General features: G+C 42.3%; 1 protein-coding gene across 2 annotated transcripts in view; it reads right to left on the bottom strand.

Moving 5' to 3' along the window:
• The window catches only part of Fras1 (Fraser extracellular matrix complex subunit 1), a 395,823-nt gene that overhangs the window by 77,636 nt on the left and 298,915 nt on the right, over positions 1-19,272 (bottom strand). For both annotated transcript variants that reach the window (XM_021162463.2, XM_029477538.1), the window contains 8 exons: positions 17,366-17,497; positions 16,195-16,320; positions 13,759-14,006; positions 8,637-8,785; positions 8,269-8,431; positions 6,646-6,781; positions 1,424-1,614; positions 154-307 (listed from right to left, as the gene is read on the bottom strand). In XM_021162463.2, the coding sequence (XP_021018122.1) occupies positions 154-307; positions 1,424-1,614; positions 6,646-6,781; positions 8,269-8,431; positions 8,637-8,785; positions 13,759-14,006; positions 16,195-16,320; positions 17,366-17,497 (1,299 nt within the window). The remainder of the gene's footprint in view (positions 1-153; positions 308-1,423; positions 1,615-6,645; positions 6,782-8,268; positions 8,432-8,636; positions 8,786-13,758; positions 14,007-16,194; positions 16,321-17,365; positions 17,498-19,272) is intronic.

The following is a 19,272-nucleotide window of genomic DNA, read 5'->3' as shown; positions in this document are numbered from 1 at the left end:
TTGGCTAGCTGTGAATCTGATTATATTTTGATGCAGAGGACTGGCTGTACGTAGGGAAGGAGAAGGAGTAATGAACCCACCCACAAGCTCACGCTCACCACCCATCAGGCACATTAATGAAGCAGCAGCTTTCCACCCTGGTTTGTGTCTTACCATGGTCAGGCTTTTTCATCAATACAAAGATCAGCTCATTATCTGGGGTGTCCAGATCTTGTAGGCTCAAGGAAGAATTGCTTATCGCCACTCCCGAGCTCAGTCGTACTCCCAGGGGCCGCAAGGTCATCCTGGGAGGCTCATCGTTCTTCCTCTGATGAAAGTATAAAATATTTGGTCTCACACAGATATGAGTTTAAGAAGGAAAAAAAAAACCCAAGCATTCGGAGAATGTATCATTACTGAAACAACCTTCACTATCCAATCAGTTTTTAATGTGCTGCTGGGTTTATCTCCTAGTCAAAAATGTAGATTATAAATAAGAGGTCACATAAATAAAAGGAGGCTGATAGGAGGCTGATGGACATTCTATAAACAGTTACTAAGGTATTTTCCATAGGTAGAGTGACCATAATTTTCTAGATATAAACAAAAGACATAATTTAGAAATACAGGTATATTTGAGGATCAAAGTCTATTTTAATTCAGGTGGTCTTAGAAATTTCGCAACACACCACACATAGCTTCTAGTGCTGCCTCCTAGCCCTGCTCCATCCCTGGCCCTTATACAAGTTTTCACACATTTTATCTTCTCAAGGCAGAGGGCATTTCATTCTCAGATTTATCTTTTTTCTCCCTCTCCTTGGTGCCATAAAGCAAGACTATGATTTAATCCCAGCACTCGGGAGGCAGAGGCAGTGGATTTCTGAGTTCGAGGCCAGCCTGCTCTACAAAGTGAGTTCCAGGACAGCCAGGGCTACACAGAGAAACCCTGTCTCGAAAAACCAAAGGGGGGGGGGTGAGTTTCTCAATAAGTATAGGACTGAGGATCAAATTCTTTTGATTTTATAGTTAAATAAATAAAATTAATTTATAAAAGAAAAGGCCAGCAGTGTATGGAGAACCCACTTGTGGTAATATCAGAGATGGGCATATGTCAGTTTTCATCTAAATATGGAAACGGCATGGTGTCTCTGATTCCTACAAATTGTTTTACCCAAAAACAAAAATAATTTTATCTTAAATCAGAAATTCATATCTCCAACTCAGACCTTCCCCAAATGCCAACTACTATTTCGAAAGCTTCCAGAAGGTCAGGGTTATGTGTTAAAATTGATATTTAAATTTGAAGGTCACATGCAGCCCTTTGCTTGTGAGTTGATACATGGGCTTGGTTAAGACTGGGATATCATGTAGTTTAAGGTCAGCTCTTTTAAGAGTGGGATGTTGTGTGCCTGAAGGCTTACTCTCCACCTTCCAAAGTCTTTACCTCAATGGTGATATTGATGCTGTGGATTTCAGAGCGACCGCTTCCGTCACTCACATAAAAACTAAACACATCATGGGTCGGCTCGATGCTTTCATGAATGCTCTGAAAGTAATAAATGTAGTTTTCTAGGACATCTTGAATAGGGAATGAAGCCTCCAGTTCACTGTTGGCTCCTGGGCCAAAGCGATCTCCTGCATAATATCAAGAGAAAACATATACCTTGATTGATAAGAATCTCATCTAGAAAAGAAGACCTTAGCAACATGTGATAAAAGTATGATTGTGGGAGAAGCCAGGACAGAGCTCAAGACCAGAAACTGGTCTTGGGTTGGATAGTGCTTCTAAGACTCTTCCCATCTCTAAATGGATGTGCCGGTCCTGCTGTCTCGACAGGGAATCAGGTGATGTCCAAGTACCTGAAACCTCTTGGTTGCTTTACATTTACACAGGACAGATTCTGTGGTTGGTTTCTTTCCAATCATTTACCCAAACAGAGCGTAAATATCAATACAAATAACCAGCATTCTAATTTAAACGTTAGCAATTTCAGAGGCCCTCTTCCTGGTATATTCTTCAAGTGTTACCCATTTCTCTACCTAAGAAAAAGTTAACTATTGCCTTCTCTGTTTAGACCCTCTCTTCCCACAACATTCCCATTTGACTTCCAAGTTTCTTGTTTTTAAGCTTTCTTTATTCTCAAGTTCCTCTCCTACTTCCATGTAGTTTTATGGTTGTTTTGTTTTGTTCTGTTTTGCTTTTTTCTTTTTAAGAGAGAGAGGGAAGGAGACTGCATTTAATTAGGGTTACTGCTTGAGGAAGAGTCAAAGTACCAGGGACTGTGTGCCACTAAGAATGTAACTCCCCACACCCTTGTAGCCTTTGTCTCTCGTAGAGCAGTGGTTGGAGTGTTGGCAGGCCCAGTCCTGTGGGAGTCTGTGCAGGCAGCCACTGCTGCTGTGAATTCATGGTGACAATAGCTATAACATGAATAGAAGACACCATTTTCCAGCACTCCTTCCCATATTCCAGGTCTGATTTCCAAAGTGTCTTGAACTATACATCAGTTACAACCCAGCCTATAGGGGAGTATGCCAAGGCTACTGGGTACTCAGACACCACATAAATACCACAACACTCAGGTACCTTTCAGACTTGGAAGTGTTTTGGTCCCATTCCAGGAGGAAGTGCTACTACAGTCTGAGTGAGTGTCCCACTAAGACCATGTACTAGTCTCCAGCCTGTGGTGTGAAGCCTTTAGGAGATGGAACTAAGTGGGAAGTCTTAGAATCAGGGTGGCTTTGAGGATGCTAGGACCCTGCATCATTTCTTTCTCTCTTTCAAATCCTGGGCTGAAGTGGACATTTCAGGGTTCTTTGGAAAGTCAGCTGTGTTGTATGGCATTTTGCCGGGGCAAACACGTGAAGCAGCATTTTCCTGAAGTGGACACAGATGAAAGACTAAGGCAGACTCATGAAGGAATGTTTAGCTGAAGCAGACACAGGAGAGAGGATGTTCCGCTAAAGAAAGGATATGATGAAGGATTCTTTGGTAACAACATGCATATATTGGTCTGCCTTACATTGCATACTTGAGCTGCATTTGTCAGGACTCCATAGAGAGACATGCACCAAAAACCTTCTGGTGCTGTGCTACAGTTTCTTGCTACTTGCTAGGATTCAGGATGATTGGCAAATGATGCTAGCTGAGACAGACTCACGTGCCGAGGCAAGACCCATGGAGGATATGTGATGTTTGGAGGGAGTATAAAAAGGACAGTGATGGGGGGTGAACTTGGCTTGCTTATAGAGCTAGCTGTGCAATGCTTGTGGGTCTCCCATCTTTGATGGTCTTCTCTTTGATGAGAGAGGCACAGCTGAGAACTTTTCCTGGCATTCTTCCAGGTCCCTCATGCTGACTGGTGCTGAAGCTAAGGCCTGGCTGTCTGCTAGTGGCATTGCTGCTGATTCATGTTTATAATCCCAATTCTACCGATCTGGACTACTAGCATATTTGTGAAGTGTTGGTGAGTGCATCGAACTGCCCCTGTTGATCTGCGAACTGAACTGCCAATTCCCAGACGACACTGACGAGAGTTGCCCCAAAGAGCCTTTCTAAACAGGTCCACTTCCCCTGTATCTTTTCTTTTCTACTACTTCTGATAGGTGGTGGAGGTTAAAGCATTTAAGAACCAAAATTACAAGTAGACATTGAAAAAATTAAAGTTACACTGGGCTTAAGGAGAGAGCTTCGTTCTACCATTTTACTCTGGTTACGATGGGTTGCCATAGCTAGGGGGTCCAACTGACCACAAACTCCTACCACTGCTCTCACAAGGAAAGTATATCTTGCCTCTCTGGCAGTTGACTTATCTCCGGTTTGTGTTATTGTAACTGAAAATTGACCAACTGGGTACATTTTGGGAAGTGAGATGCTCATGGGGGCGCCTTTCAAAGTTATGTACTTTGCTGCCTCCTGATTCCTCACCCCATCCAATAACAAACGTTGCAAAGGGCCAAGGGCGAGAGTAAGCAACGTCTAAGTGATGGATGGCTTGGCCTGGTCTTGCTTCTAGCCAAGTCCTTCTAATTGATTGATTTTTTTACTCGATACCACAGTTTTCTAGAGTGGAGAGAAAAATAATTCTGTGTCTACACATTTCCTGGGTATATATGAACAACACAAAGTAGAGGTGGTCTGTATAAAAACCAAAGAGCTTCCTCTACCCTCTATATGATTCTTTGCAAACACCAGATTCTAAAAAGGCTATTAACCTCTTAACTGTAGACAGAGCTGTTTGCTGGCACCCCAGTGTAAAGACCAGGACTGAAGAGTGCCTTTTGTTGGCTTGTTTTCTCACAACTTGTTTGAAAGAAGAAAAAGAAGACTGCAGCTGAGAGAGACCTAAGCAGCCAGTGACCTAGTATTCTCTGGGACAGAGAGATCACGGTTTCCAGAAGGAGCTGCTGAGGGCACTTCCCAGTTTTGCCTTCTCCTTTCTTCAATCTTCATAAACTGGGAACTGTGACTTTGTTATCTGGGTCAAGAAAAGCCTCCGTAAACACTACCTCAAAATATACAGAATAAAATAAGCCTCATTTTAAAACTGGTGGAGAGTTAGTTGGTCATCAGGGGAGTCAGACAGGGAGGCTGCAAAGCATCAGTCTTTCCAAGTTTTAAAATTGCACTTTCTATTTTTGATGTACATCTCTGATGTGTGTTCCCTGCCTTCCTCAGCAGAATGTCCTAGGTACAAATTAAACTGTCCCCGGTGAGTGTGGCTGTCATCCTGAACACCTGCTTTACTCAGCACTGGAACTGAGAGGTCCTCAGAACAACTCAGCGGGTCATGCCCTGATCAGGCCGGTCCTGAATGAACTTAGATTCTATGCCATCGGGTTTCATGCTCAACACGGTAATCATTCTGTTTTCCATCTTGCTTGGTTAAAAAGTAAAAGTTGCTTTTACCAAATTTAAAACTGTGTTCCAAAGGCCTAGAATTAAATTCAGGTAGCAAGTTGCATCAGCATACAAAACACTTGCTTCCAAACAGAGGTATGGGGCTTCTTCCTCTGAGGAAAAGGCCACTTCTTCAGTTGATATAAACTGGTCAATTATTGTGTGCCCTTGAGCATCTTTTCTTTCCGTTAGGTTCATGCCCATTACACTATAGAATGAAGAGTCTCTTAGTGGTCCTAGGACAAGCACCCATCCTGGGCATCACGCATAGGCTAACAAAAAGTATTGGTTCATGGGCTACACCAGTGGGAGCTTTTGGGATGCTGCCCAAGAAATTGTGTTTTCACAATGTCTTCGGATGTGGCTTATGCACATTATAGTTTGGAGAACTTTTTTTTCCAGAGCGTCTGAGACTTGGCAGGATTTTGACAACAGCCTATCTGGGCTGTTTCATGTGCTTCAGGTAAATGTCAAGCTGTGTTACAAGGGATGCCTGGGAAAGAAATCGCCTAGAGAGAGGAGGTAGTGAGCAGCCTCGGCCTATCGTGTATCATGCTCTCCCACCTCAGTGATGCGGAGGTGCGTGTCTCTTCAGGAGATGCTGTTTGTCCTCTGCCCATAGTGGGCCCCCTCTGACCCTTCAAGTTCCAATTCCCCGGGGTTTTTCTGCCTATGCAGACAGAAGCCATTGCTTTGTTCTGTGCCCTCAAGGCACTGCTCCTCTGCTGTCATTTACCACGTAATCCATCAGTCTTTCTATCCGTCTCCCACCCCAGGCACCGGTCAACGTTATTCATGTTAACACTGCATCTAGCGCAAACATTTGTCGAAAGGAGCTTAATTATGCAATAAACAAATCTTCAGGCACACACGGAAAGACAAGGGAGGGAAAAGATCCAAGACTTTTGATAGGAGAACATGACTGTTTTAAATGAGTTTCTGGTTATCAGGCTCAAGTGGCAGCCACCATGCTGGACACAGACACCTGCAGTCAATGACCTGTCTGCGGGAGCTGCTAGCTCTGTGCCAATTAAAGTCCAGCACAGGCATTTGTTCACTCGGGAATCTCATTGCAGACGGGGGTAGCTCAGAAACTGTCAGGAGCTGTCTCAGCTGCCAGTCACAGTGGGTCTCCAGGGGCCTGTGGACTGCAAGTGCCTTTCACCTCTCCTTGTGTACGATAACCTCCAGTGGGTTTAGGGCAGATGGTACAGGGGAGGGATGCTGAAGAGGATGTCAGAGATAGACAGCATGCATTTCAATTCACGACATAGCCATAGGAGGAGCTGAGAGACAAGCTACAGTTCCTCCGAACTGCAGCTGCCTCATAGGAAGGGGACCGGGATCTCTGTTTCCTTGACACCTAATTCCGAATACAACCTGTGAGCCCTTCATTCCCCACGGCTCATACTCTAAATCCCTTTACTTTGCTCTAGTTTTTCCATTTATTAACCTTCTAACATCTTGTGTTTTTTCCCCCCATTTATTCCCCTCTCTCTGCTAGGATAAAAGTCAATATGAAGGTGGAGAGGGTTATCTGTTTTGTATACTGATATATCTTTGATGCTTAAAAAAATGCATGGCATAAAGAAAATACTAAGTGCCTTTTTTTTTTCCTTACATGAAATAAACTTTCCTTTCTCTCAGTTTCTTGAAAAGCGGGTCCATCTCCCTTTAATGCTCCATGTCCAGGTTTAATTAGAATATTTCCCCTCCCCTCCGTTTCCAGATCCTAAATAGTGGCCCAGCAAAGCCGCAAGGGTTACCTGTTCCTGTGTTCTCGATGCAGCCATACTTGGGCAGAGCGCTTAGTTTAATGACAGTGTCGCCCTGAAGGTTGTCCTGATCTTCAGTCGCAAAGAAGTGGTGGAGAGAGAGTGGTGCTCTCCCTCCCTCATCAACCTGAGGAAGAAAGGAGGGTACAATGGACAACTGCAGGGGTCGGGGCACAGAACCCGAAACTGGTGCCTGGGGTCACCATCAGCACCAGTTCTACTTTTGTGGGAGGTAGATCTCTACAGATGAAGAAGGTCTGCTGCCAAAGCCGGGCTATCTTTCAGCACCTCACAGAGATGCGCACACACCTCTGCTATGCATCTCCAATCAAAACTGCACTTCATGCAATGATGGATCTGGTTATAAAGCAGTTCTGGCTAGTTCTAACCACCCATCTCAACATGTTTCAGGATGGGACAGCTGCCTTCTCGGGGCATCAGAATTCCTTAGAGCATAGCTGGAAAATGACAGATGCAGCCCTCTTTCCCATTCCCTGGGTTGACTGTCCTACAGGCGATACCGTCTAGAATAAAAGTCCCATTTATCCCCTCATATTGTATATTTATAGGGGTGTAGAAATAAAGAACTACTATACCTGAAAGTTAATACTTATCGTAACATCAAAGAAGAAATAAATCAATATATGTAAAGGCAGTTGTTCAAATAACCTTTTCTTTAGGGCCTGACTTTATGTGCTAACTCTGCAGTCTGGACCTGATGTTTTTCACCTGCCTGCAGGAAATGGTCAAGGCACTTTAGTCTGAACTTGTGGCTACACACAGGGTGGTGTATAAATTATAAAATGAGACTCTTGGAATGGAAATAGTTCAAGTTACTTCTCCAAGTTGGAGAAGATAGGAAAAAAGGTCACAACTATTTGGAAATTATTCAGAGTTTCATGAATTTTAAAGTCCTCCATAGAGCCAGAAGTGGCCTAGGCTTTGGGTATTATTGTTTCTGTGTAAGGCAGGGGAGGGAAAATTAATACCTGTGAATCCCCTGCTGTGCATCAGACACTATGCTAGGAGTGATGCAAGCTATTTTAATTAATCACTGGAGAAATCTCTATATGGTAGAATTTGTAATGTTTAAGGAAAAAACAGAGGCTAGTGCTTGTTGCAAAGCCAGTCTGGTACAGGCACTCAGACTGGCAATTCCAGTGACAGGCGCATGTAATATTACCTCTCACATAGGATTTATTAATCTTGTTAATAATAATATATGCTGGTTTCATTCATGTGGGGTCAGCTTTTCGTGGTTTAATTGTTAGCAACACTAAACTGTACAATCCTCAAGAGAATATTCTATTTCTGTTTTATTCCCATTGCTAACGATATCCATCATATTCGTGTGTGTGTGTTATGTGAATATAACGGCTTGATTTTTTTGTACATAATTATTTTATATTAATATGTATATGTATACATATATATCCATATACATACACACACACACACACACACACACACAAACAACCTTACAACAACAGTCACTGCCTAGATACTTTGGGGGAAGAGCTTGGTAGCCCATCTAGGCAGAAAACCTTTAGCTACATCACCAAGGCTGCCAGCTTTCCCAAGCCCTTGATGGTTATTGATCTGAGAGCTGTTTACCGTGATAAGGTCAGCAAAGGCAATGATGTGTGGAGGGTTCTCGGCAGGAGTCACTGTGATGGTAAAGACCTGGTTGTCCAGATGGTTGTCATCCATGTCTGAGACAGAGAAGTGGAAGCCATCTGTAACCGAATGCCCGTCCGTCTCAAACACAGCTGAGTACCTATAAGAAGAAAAAGGTTTCATCACCCCAACAAGCTGGGGGAAAGGAGTTGTAATTTTATATATATATATATATATATATATAAATGAGATCAGAAACAATATGTTCTTTGAAGGAGCTATAGCCTTTGCTTATGTATTGTAATACAATTGTTTAAAAAAAACATGAAAAACCCTTAGAAGACTCCACAGAGGTCTTCACGTACCTAATGTTCTTCTTGTTGATGTCCTCCATGGTGAAGTTGGAATCCCCCGAGAGCTCGTCCATGTCAGGTCCCGAGCTTTTGAAGAGTACGCCATACAATGGCAGAGAACTTAACCGAATCCAGATCTCTGGGTCAGGGGAAGAATCATCCTAATCAGGCAAACATGAGTCAGGACATGAATGCAGGTTTGCAGAGACCAAGGTCTGTAGAGTCCCACAGGGTCTTCCCCCTAAGCTAAGGGCACCTGCCCACAGTCATAAAACAATACCACACCCAACCCTAAGAAAGCCCAGTATTTAGCGCTCATCAAATGCCTCTGGGATAATAATCTTCTTGGAAGACAAGCTCAAGGTAACAGTGGGGAAATTCACTCATGGTATAGGGTGTAAAACAAAGAGATGTTTTATTGTTTCTTTAAGAGCCGTGAGGGGTTGTTTTATTATACATGCATAGTACAGAAGAGAAGATGGCGGCTCTAACTCATTGTTCTATAAACACAGGCACAAGCTTCTTTGGCAGTGTCTAAAAAACACTTTGCATTTTAGAAATACACAGAATTCCCTCATAGTATATAATACACTCTACAAATAATACACTCTACAATGAGGAAAGTCTGTAAAACAGACTTTGTTTAGCCAATGATTCACTCCAAGCAATACTAATGTGACAAAAATTTGGATTAACAAAAGAATTTAGGAGGGCCTGTGGACTTCCTTCTATGAGGACTGAATCAATGGATCGCTCCCTAGGACACTTAATCTTAACAGAGAACATTTCCTTCTCCTGTATTGTTTATTGAGAAATAAAATCAGCTTTCTGTTTGTCTGCAATGACAATAACAGAATATCTTCATGAGCAATTTCCTCTTTCTTCGAGAATATTTTTGGAAATGTCTAGGAGGCAAGAGATGTCTTTTTGGAAAATTTCCCTGGGTCATCTGTTGTTCAGAGGAGCAAACTATGAAAATGGGGGCTTTCTCTTTTATTTTGGCAACAGTGAAAACAAATGTTGCGTGATCGGTTTTAACTGTGAAAGGCAAGTTTCCCTGGCTACACTGTGCAGCTGGTGAGTGATTGCAAAGGATGTGGAGCAGATGTGAGCCGAGCCAGGCAAGCAAGCTCCGGGTCCTTGTCATGTCTATCCACACCACAGAATTGCCTCAGGTCTCCTGAAACTAGCCCAGGAGGGAATGGGAACGTAGGCAGGGAGCACGACTCCAGAAAATTTCTTCTAAATGTATGCTCTTACTGTTTTCTCCTTTTTCCATGTGAGGGATTAAATAGAAAGCATAGGTTTCCAGAGAGTTACCACCTACTATTCCTGTGAGTTCTCACTGAGAAAGATCTCTAAAAGACTGCTGAAATTTTTCAAGTATCCTCTTCAGAGCTCTGAGAAACCACAAGGACAGCGTACCTGACTCTTAATTAGAAGAAAATGTTTCTGACTCACTGCAAATCTGGCAAAGAAATGCTTATTTCGTGCCAAGCATTATCTTATTATACTTCAATTTTGAAAAAGTTCTTGGATTAAAATGTGAGAAATCCGCTATTGTATTCTTCTTCAAAGTATCTTGCCATAATTAAAAAAAAAAAATCACTAAATTTTAGACCAGCTAAGAGACTGTGAGTTCATTAACATGCATAAGAAAGCAGATACTGTTCTCATGTAATTTCTCTGTTCAAAGCCCTTCATATTCATGTTGGATGAATTCTTATTTTCATTTTATTCTTCTTATTCATTCTAAATAAATTAACATGTAATATGTAGCAATAGAGAATATGCATAATTATTTAGCACATATATATCCATGAACCTACCCTTCAATGTGAGAATTAGATAATAATTAATACAAGGTCTGTGAAGAGAGCTTAGTCAAGAAAGTGCTTGATTTGCAAGCGTAAGGATCTGAGATTGATCCTTACAAAACTATATTTAAGAAAGTCAGATTTGGTGGCATGTGCTTATAATCCTAGTGCCGAGTAGGTAGACAGGCAGACCTCTCAGAGATCAGTCAGCTCAACAGATATGGAGAGCCCTGGGTGAGAGACACTGTCTCCAACAAAAGACCCAGTACACAACATTGTCTTCTGATCTCCACATACTCACAGATACATGCACAGAAACATACCGGAATGCATGCACACATAATTAACTTGTATGCACTTCTTTTATTTTGCCCCGGCACCCTTTTAGCACTCTTGCTTTTGTTTCTCCTTTCCTTTATTATTTATTTTGTTTTTCAAGACAGGGTTTCACTATGTGGTTCTGGCTGACCTGGAACTAGCTCTGTAGTCTAGGATGGTTTCAGACTCAGAGATCTACATGCCTCTACCTCCCAAGTGCTCGGATAAAAGGTATACAGCACAACTCCAGGTTTGAATCTTTAAATATGGTTTGATATATTTCTAGAAGGTATATTTTTGATTTAAAAAAGTAACACTGAGTTAGACTCTAATCTTTGGAGGTTTCTTTTTCTTTTTCCTTTTTTATATTTTGGAGATTTTTTTTTAAAAAAACATAGCTCAGGCTGACCTTAAGTGTGAGAACCTCCTATTTTCCTACTGAGAACTCTAAGTGCTGAGGTGAGAAGTGGGGGTTACCACGTGGCTCTCTCTTCCCCCTCATTTCTTCCTTTCATTTCTTTATCAGGAAATTCATTTGAGTTTTCTCTACAGTTGGTTATAGCATCGGTTTTCCCTGGAAGTTTCTATATTCTGTTAAAACTGATTCCCAGATGCATACAATTTAATAACGTTAATGTGTTGTATTTTGAATTATTTCAGGTTTGGATGGTATATCGAAATGCTGTTCATGTTTTAATATTAATCTTGCACTTCTCGTATTACAAACAAGAACAGTGAGGCAAGGGTGTTTCAACAACTTGCCAGTGGCCATTACACTCCAGAGAGGCAAGATTGAATTAAATCCTATCAATCCAAAGCCCAGCGCCCCTTACACTAAGGAAGCTGTGACACGGGATGGTTTATTTGGCAGAGTGCTTGCCCACACACATAGAAACCCTGGGTCTGAGCCCGAGCACTGCATACAACTGGGTGTGCGAGTGAACACCTACAATCCAAGCACTTGGGAAACGGAAACAGGAAGTGACCAGATGTTTGAGCTCATCTTTGGCTATCATTTGAGGCCACATCTAAACCTGAAAAATGCAATAGAATTAGGGAACAAACCACTCAGAACCCCTGCCCCTTGGCTTTGGTATATCCCAATTTCCTCTCCTCTCGGCTCTTTCCTGGTGTCCACGCTCTAATTACGAAGAGACTCAGCAATTCCTATCTCTTTGTACTCTCTTCATTTCTGATGGCTTTTCCATTATTGAAACCTTCAGTGTTTCAGGGAAAACATTTCCATACATTACAGCTGAGGGACAGGCTATGTGTGTCCTTTCAGAACGTATGCAACACTGTGCTTTCAGTAGGCTAGAAGCATTCCCTGAAATCTTTCTGCTCTGCTAGGTAAATTCACATTCAATCGGTTTTTGAAAATGTATGTTCAGCTGCCAATGAGCTCACGTTCTGATGTGCAGCTTATAATATGTGGTTAATGGGCAGGCACTGTTCCTGGGCTGCTATTTCGGGCTGTCAAACATCTTTCAAGCCCAGTGATCTGTTGATGAAGTCTGAATTCATACATTTTTACAAATTTATAACTTTCACAGGATCAAAAGACCATAACATATGATAAAAAATCATCTGCCAATTAAAAATCGTTGGAACTTTTGCGGAAACTGTAGCGTGCCCACAAGAGAAACCAAGTGGCATTCAGTTTCTCATCATTTAAGAAAAGACAATTTGAAGGGGAAAATAATCTGTACATAGCAAATGTTGAATCACCAGTGCTTTATCTAATTACAATTATCTGGGACTTTACAGTGAGATAATTCAGCCCAGAAAAGGGGAACTTAGACTATACAGTATTTAAAGATGAGGGGTAGAGACAGGATGTTCACTGTAATTTTGAGGCCATTGAAGGAAAAATTCAATAGTAAGACTGATTACCATTGAAATGACCATCCTTCCTTTCAAAGCACAACAACTAATCATTATTATGTTTATATAGACAGCAGTTATCTTTTTACAGCACATATAACTGCAAAATAAAATTAATTAACCTCATTATCCTTTGCCCTAGATGCAGAATCAAAGAAGGGAGGTGAGCTTAATTACCAAGATCATTTAATCAAGCCTGAGCCAGACATGGGGGAGATCCCCATTATCCTAGCTTCCCCCATTTCCTTCACCACCCTCGTCTTAGGGTAAGAGATGGCCAGCAGGCCATAGTCTGATCTAGGAAGCCTACAGAGAGGCACCACCAAGAGGAGCCTTGTATTCTGTCTAGACTGGACAAGAACAAAGCCAGTGAAAACCAGCTTTCTTTCAGAAAGCCAGGGTAGGCCATTATGCCTTCATCACTGACCAGGCAAACCCTTCTCAATTGTGCTTTCCCTGAAATCCCAGTAGAGTACTTGCACACACACTCAAAACAATGGCCCTGAAGCTGTTAGATCAAGTGAACCGTTGCCTTTCGATCATCACACGCTCTTGGGGTTCCCAATATTTTCATTATATTTTTTTTCTTCTTTTTGTGTGTATGTGAGTCTGTGGTACAGGTGTATGTGTATGTGCATGTGAGGTCACGTGTATATACATAAACATGTGGAGGCCAGATATGATGTTTGTGTCTCTCTTCGTCACAGGAAGCAAGTCTCTTGCTGGAACAAGCTTGCCGACTCAGCTAATCTCGCCAGGGCGTTGGCTCAGGGAAACTCTTCTCCTTCCTGAGGGCTGGCATTACAGGCTAGCTGCTGTGCCCACATGGCTTTTACACAGGTCCTGAAGATCTAAACTGTAGGCTTCACACTCCTGCACCAAGTGCTTTCTCCATGGAACCATGTCCTCAGCCCTCACCAGAGACAGGCTTTCACTTGTCCACCGCTAAGATACTGGGTGAGGCCAGAATGTGCAGTCTGAATCCAAGGAGAACAGCAGAGAAAAGGGCCGTTTACACGGTCCATACCTGCTACCCAAGTACTTAGCCACGGTGCCGCTTCTTAGGCAGCCCTGTCAGAAGTGCCAAGAACAAGAGAATTGATGTCAGAACTTACCACATAGGCAAGGTGTGACCTCGTGATTATGGCCGTGTGTTGACTAGCAACTGTCATGCTCAGGGAGGAGCCGGGGGCCAGCCTGGGCCCTCGGTTCTCTGATGGGGACACCTCCACTTTTACTTCTGATGTTGTCACTGTCAGGCCATCTGTGACTGAGATCTCCAGGCTGTCCTCCCATGCAGAGGACCCATCATGTACGTACTGCAGAATGTTTCTCTCGACTTCATCATATGTAAAAGTGTCACCTTCCAAGGAGAAAAGAAACCCAGACCTGTAAAGCCAGTGGTTTCTGGGAATAACGTTTCTCATTCATACAGCACCTTTGCTCTCCTGATTTCAAAATGCACCTAGAATCATAAACTCTGGGTCTCGGAAGTTGATGATTCTAAGCACCCATCCAACTTAGGATTCCTTAGGACATCACCATGGAGACAGGGTGGCTTAGGCCCTCCTTGCCCATTCTCAAGGTGAGAGGCTGTTTGAGAAGGTAGCTAATTTCTCTGGGTGATAGCCTTAGTGTGTTTCGTTTTTTAAGGTACTAAATCATATTGAGCTAAGATTGGGCTCTGGGTGAACATTCATCACTCCTAGTTCTAGAAAAACAAAGAACACACTTATATTCTTCCTGATCATTCTTTTGATCTAATCAAAGTACTGGACATTTCTTGAAGACTTAAGAGATTGTACTCTCTGATCCATCAGGTGCATTATTTAAATTTGGGTGCTTAAGGTTCTGGGATTTTTTTTTAAATTGGAAATGTGAAAATACATTTGAGAGCTCAGAGCTTTGGGCTCAGTGATTGTTTAGCATATGCTAGGCCCTTCTTTTGGGCACTAGCATTGAGAGGGAAGTTGTTGCTTGATATTAAAAGTACAAATGGCATAGCTCAGAGTACTCATTTATAAACATCACCATAACAGACAAAACAGGTAGTGTGAGAAGTTCTAGGATCACAGAGGTTTGTGGGTAAAAAAGTTAAAAACAATTCAAATCGATACTTCAAAGTGTAGGTTTGATTAGAAATTCAGAAAATGTAATTCACAAGTACTAAAATCGCTCAAAGTTGCTGGGCTGTCATGATTCCACAGAACACGGCTGTGAAAATAGATATGGGAATGGTCTTCTGGAACGTTCTTTGGTGTTCCATCTTCTGCAGATTCCTTGCTATAATGATTAGTCATCTGTGCTGAGGCTGAGGACTTCACTGCTTCTCCATCTTAGCATCTACTCCCTCAGTGAACAGCTTCAGTATCACCGATGCTGACCGGCACTGCCTCTAACAATAGCTGTTAACTCTCTACCAACACCTTCAGATGCCATGGACCACATATTGAGTGCCAGTTGAAAGCATCACTGGGGCAACAGGACGATGATGCACAGGTTAAATGCAACAGTAGAGGGAGCAGGACAAGAGTGGCTTTACACTCCTCCCGGGACAATGCAAAGCAGTCCTAATGATGATTCCTTTTTCATTACCCTAAAAAGTTGCCTTTGGGACTCCCAAGAGCCTATTAGTTGTTCTTTAAATTTTTAATCTGCATTTTAGGGCAAAGACTTACCCCACTGGGGAAATTCAGAACATATCTAAAAAGTAGCCATTTCAGGAATTTGCGAAAGCACAGATTATGGAAGTGAGAATATTTATTTTGATTTATAAGGGCTCACTATTTAAATAAAATCACCTAGATTCCTATTGTTGTCTATACTCCCTAAGCAGTCAATATATATTTTAAACTATTTTTAGATTTATTTAATGTGTATGAATGTTTAATCTGAACGAATAGATGTGTGCCATGTGTGCATCTTGGTGAATGTCAGAAAAGGGCATTGGCTCTTTCAGAATTGGAGTTATTGATGGCTGTGAGCCACCTGTGTGTGCTGGGTTCTCTGACAGAGAAACAAGTGGTCTTAACTGCTGAGCCAACCGTGTAGCCCCAGTATGTAGTACTTATAACCCAGGAAAGCACACCAGATACTATTTTTAAGAACTGGCTATGTGGCCACACTGCTACAGAGTTTATATATCATTTTAAAGTACATCTCTTTTTCTATGGATGAAGAAACATAGAGCTAAAATCACCAGTCTCAGAAAAATAGTGTAAAAATTCATGTATAAAAATTAGGAGAACATATGAACCCCCATGAAAACTTCTTCTCCATCTTACCGTCTACTCTCTAAGTGAACTAGAGGCCTGTTGGCCCATCTTCCCTGCAGCATCCCCGATTTTAGATCATGGCTGGGGCAGGTCGGGGCTGGAGGCACGTGGCAGAGGAAGAAGTCTAAAGTCTAGGCAAAAATGTCTCTTCTCCTATCTAATTGACCAACACATTTCACCTTTTTTTCCTGAGTCACATGAGACTAATAATAACTAAAGGAAAAAAGAAAAAAAAGGAAATCCCCCAAGCGGACCAGGTATAGAGAAAGCGGCTACCTGCAGCCATGGTCACCGAGGACTTTGCTGTGTACTTCACGAGCATGCCATGCTGAGGAGACTTCTGAAGCTGGAAGAAGAGCTCTTCCGGCACCACCTGAGCATCTCTTACTACCAACTGCAGGCCTGTGGGAAAGAGAAAGAGAATCTCACTGCAGATCAACACCACAGGCCAGCTGCGGGTCCAGCAGCCAGTAACCCAACCCATAATCACGGTGAGGATGAGACCAGCCCACCCAGCAGTTACAAGTAGGGTCTTTCTAAAGTTTCCTTACAAGTAGGCAGCTCAGCGTTCAGAGTATCCTTGCCTCCAATCCAAATAAGGGCAAGCACACAGGCCAGTCACAGGCCTGCCCTGACTAGTCTCTTTCAGAAATATCCACAACTGGTCTTGCTTTTCATCTTATGCCCCTTATTTTCCTAAGTCTAGTAAGAGAGCCAAGTTTCATGATGGCTGCTCGACCATCAAGGAAGCAATGCATAGCATAAAAATGACTTTCAATGTTGTCTATATGTTTGTTTATAATACTGCTTACAAATAATTTTTGGTTGAATTATAAGAGTTAGACAATTAACTTCAGAACCAAATCCACATGTAGAAAACACATATGGATCTACAGAGTGTGCATTGAATGAAGTATCACAGTGTGTGCCTTTCACCATTAAAATGTCCTTGATTTAAAAAAAATAATCCATAAATCTGTAAAGAATAAACATATTTTTAACTAAATAGAATCATGCACAAGATAGGCAGCCGTCACTCCTCACAGCTTATGAAGGTCGCAGTGATCGTTTCTGTTCCCCATCACTTTCTAAACAGAAACCACAAGCAGTCACTGAAACCTGTTCCCTCAATTCTCTCCTCAGCTCTGTTACTTCACACTGGAGCAAGGATAACAAATCAAACTCCTGGAGCCTGGGAAATAAATTCTGTTTAGCATTCCATCACAAGGCTGGCCTCTGAAGGATCTATTTCCTCCTCTTGCTCTCAGAACTGCTTTTATTTGCATAAGAATAGGTAGGAGGATGGATGTAGGTGGGAGCTCACATACTTCTGGAAGAGGAGGTCACTCACTGCCTTTTGGGCAACCATTGAGATGTTTCCACAGGACTGCTGCAGCAATGCAGTCCAATTTCCCAGGCATGCTTCTTTCAGCTCCCCAGTTCTCACCTAAAGAGGTCCGGCCTCCAGGGCTAACTTCCAGCAGGGGAGCCTTGACCTGAAACGCTGGTGGTTGCAGATCAGAGTGCAGCAAGTGAATGGTGAGGGCCATCTCTGGACTCGTGTGCTGCCCATCAGAAACTGGCAAGAGTAAAGACAAAGACACACTCTGAAAAAAACTCTGCTAATTAAGGTTAAAGTCTACCCTTGACTGCATAGCCTTCTGTAGCCTTCATGCAATATGGAAGATTCCCTTCTATGGCAGGACTTCTTCTCTGCCTTGTCTGGGGAATTAAAAAAATCCTCTATCTGGAGAATGTCACATAGCCTTAGTCACATTACAGGTTCAACTTCCTTTCTCCTGATAAGAACTCAGTTCAGCTAGCACCCGAGATTCCTAAAACGCTTCCACATGCTAATGAGGCATTTTGGTACCCTAAGCCTTCAGCCAATGACCTTTGCCCATCCTGGATGTTTCCACCTCTGACTCCTAAATTATATAAGCCTTGAATCACCCCAAGTAAAGTTGACATGCCTCCCTGCAGTTGATCCTGCTGACAACATTCACTGTATGTACGCACAGAGCTTCCAATAATTCCACCCCCAACCCCTATTTCTGTTAAGCATCTCTGATGTCTTTGCATTTGTGGACCAATATTGGTCAATGATCCCCAAGGGCTGGGAGGAACACACACACACACACACACACACACACACACACACACACACACACATGAGATTGAGCACATACATGCAAATATAAAATCAACTTGTGGTCTGGTCATCTTTAGCCTATTTCCACAAAGACTTAACACTTTGAAAAAATGTTTAAAAAATAGGAAAATAAGTAACAACGAAGAGCAAGTCTATCAAAATTGTTTTTCTGGATTAGACATGAAAGTTCATAAGGATAGAGATGATTTACAGGCATGTTAGTGGGAAAAAATGTAAAATAAGCATCAGAAAAATAAACAAAAAAGCCTCCTCCATCATCTCATACAGCTCAGCCTGGCCTCCAACTCACTATATAGCCAGTGTCTCAACTTCCCAATGGCTACGGCTACAAATATGTGTTCTGAGGGGCTGGAGAGATGGCTCAGTGGTTACAGAAGTCCTGGGTTCAGTTCCCAGCAACCACATGATGGCTCACAACCATCTGTTAGGAGATATGATTCCCTCTTCTGGATTGTATTAAGACAGAGCACTCGTATACATAAATACATAAATATACCTTCAAAAAGATATGTATTCTCAAGTGGTACCAGCAGACTTCTATTTATGAAAAGATTCCTTGAACCAATTCTTCCTTCCAGTATCCTAGAAATAATACTTTCTTTCAAGAACTCCTTTTTAGGAGTGACACTGTGTCATATTTTTTTTATAAGGACAGACAACATTTTCTGTCCAAGTGTTTTGCAACATTTGTGTGCAAGTAATCAGATCCATTTTAATCCTGTCTGTATATACATGACCACAAAGAGAAGACATTGTAGACCACAAAGAGAAGACATGGTAACAAAACAGTGACCGTATGCTTCATTTCCCTGGCTTATTTCTATCCAAGAAGTCATCTATGAGAAATGAAGGCAGAATTGTCCAACCCTTGATTTTCATTTCCATTTTTTCCATAACTCAATACTCCTCTGCTCTTCCTAAAGCAGCTGTAGTGAACCCAGGTGCAGTGGATGCTGGTCCATCGGTGTGCACTCTACCATGGCGACAGAGAAAATGGTGCTGCTGATGGTTTTAAATGACTTTTCACTTGCAGATCAGACCCTGACTAAGACAAATTGGTACCAGCAGAGTGGGGTATTCCTGTGACAACCTGACCATGTTTTGGGGAGGACTGTGGAAGGACTTTGGAACTTTGGGCTTGAAGATCCATTCGTTGTTAAGAGCTCTGTCAGATGTTGTGT

Source organism: Mus caroli, chromosome 5, assembly GCF_900094665.2.
Source record: "Mus caroli chromosome 5, CAROLI_EIJ_v1.1, whole genome shotgun sequence".
Classification (NCBI taxonomy): domain Eukaryota; kingdom Metazoa; phylum Chordata; class Mammalia; order Rodentia; family Muridae; genus Mus; species Mus caroli.
This window is presented reverse-complemented; position numbering and strand designations above follow the sequence as displayed.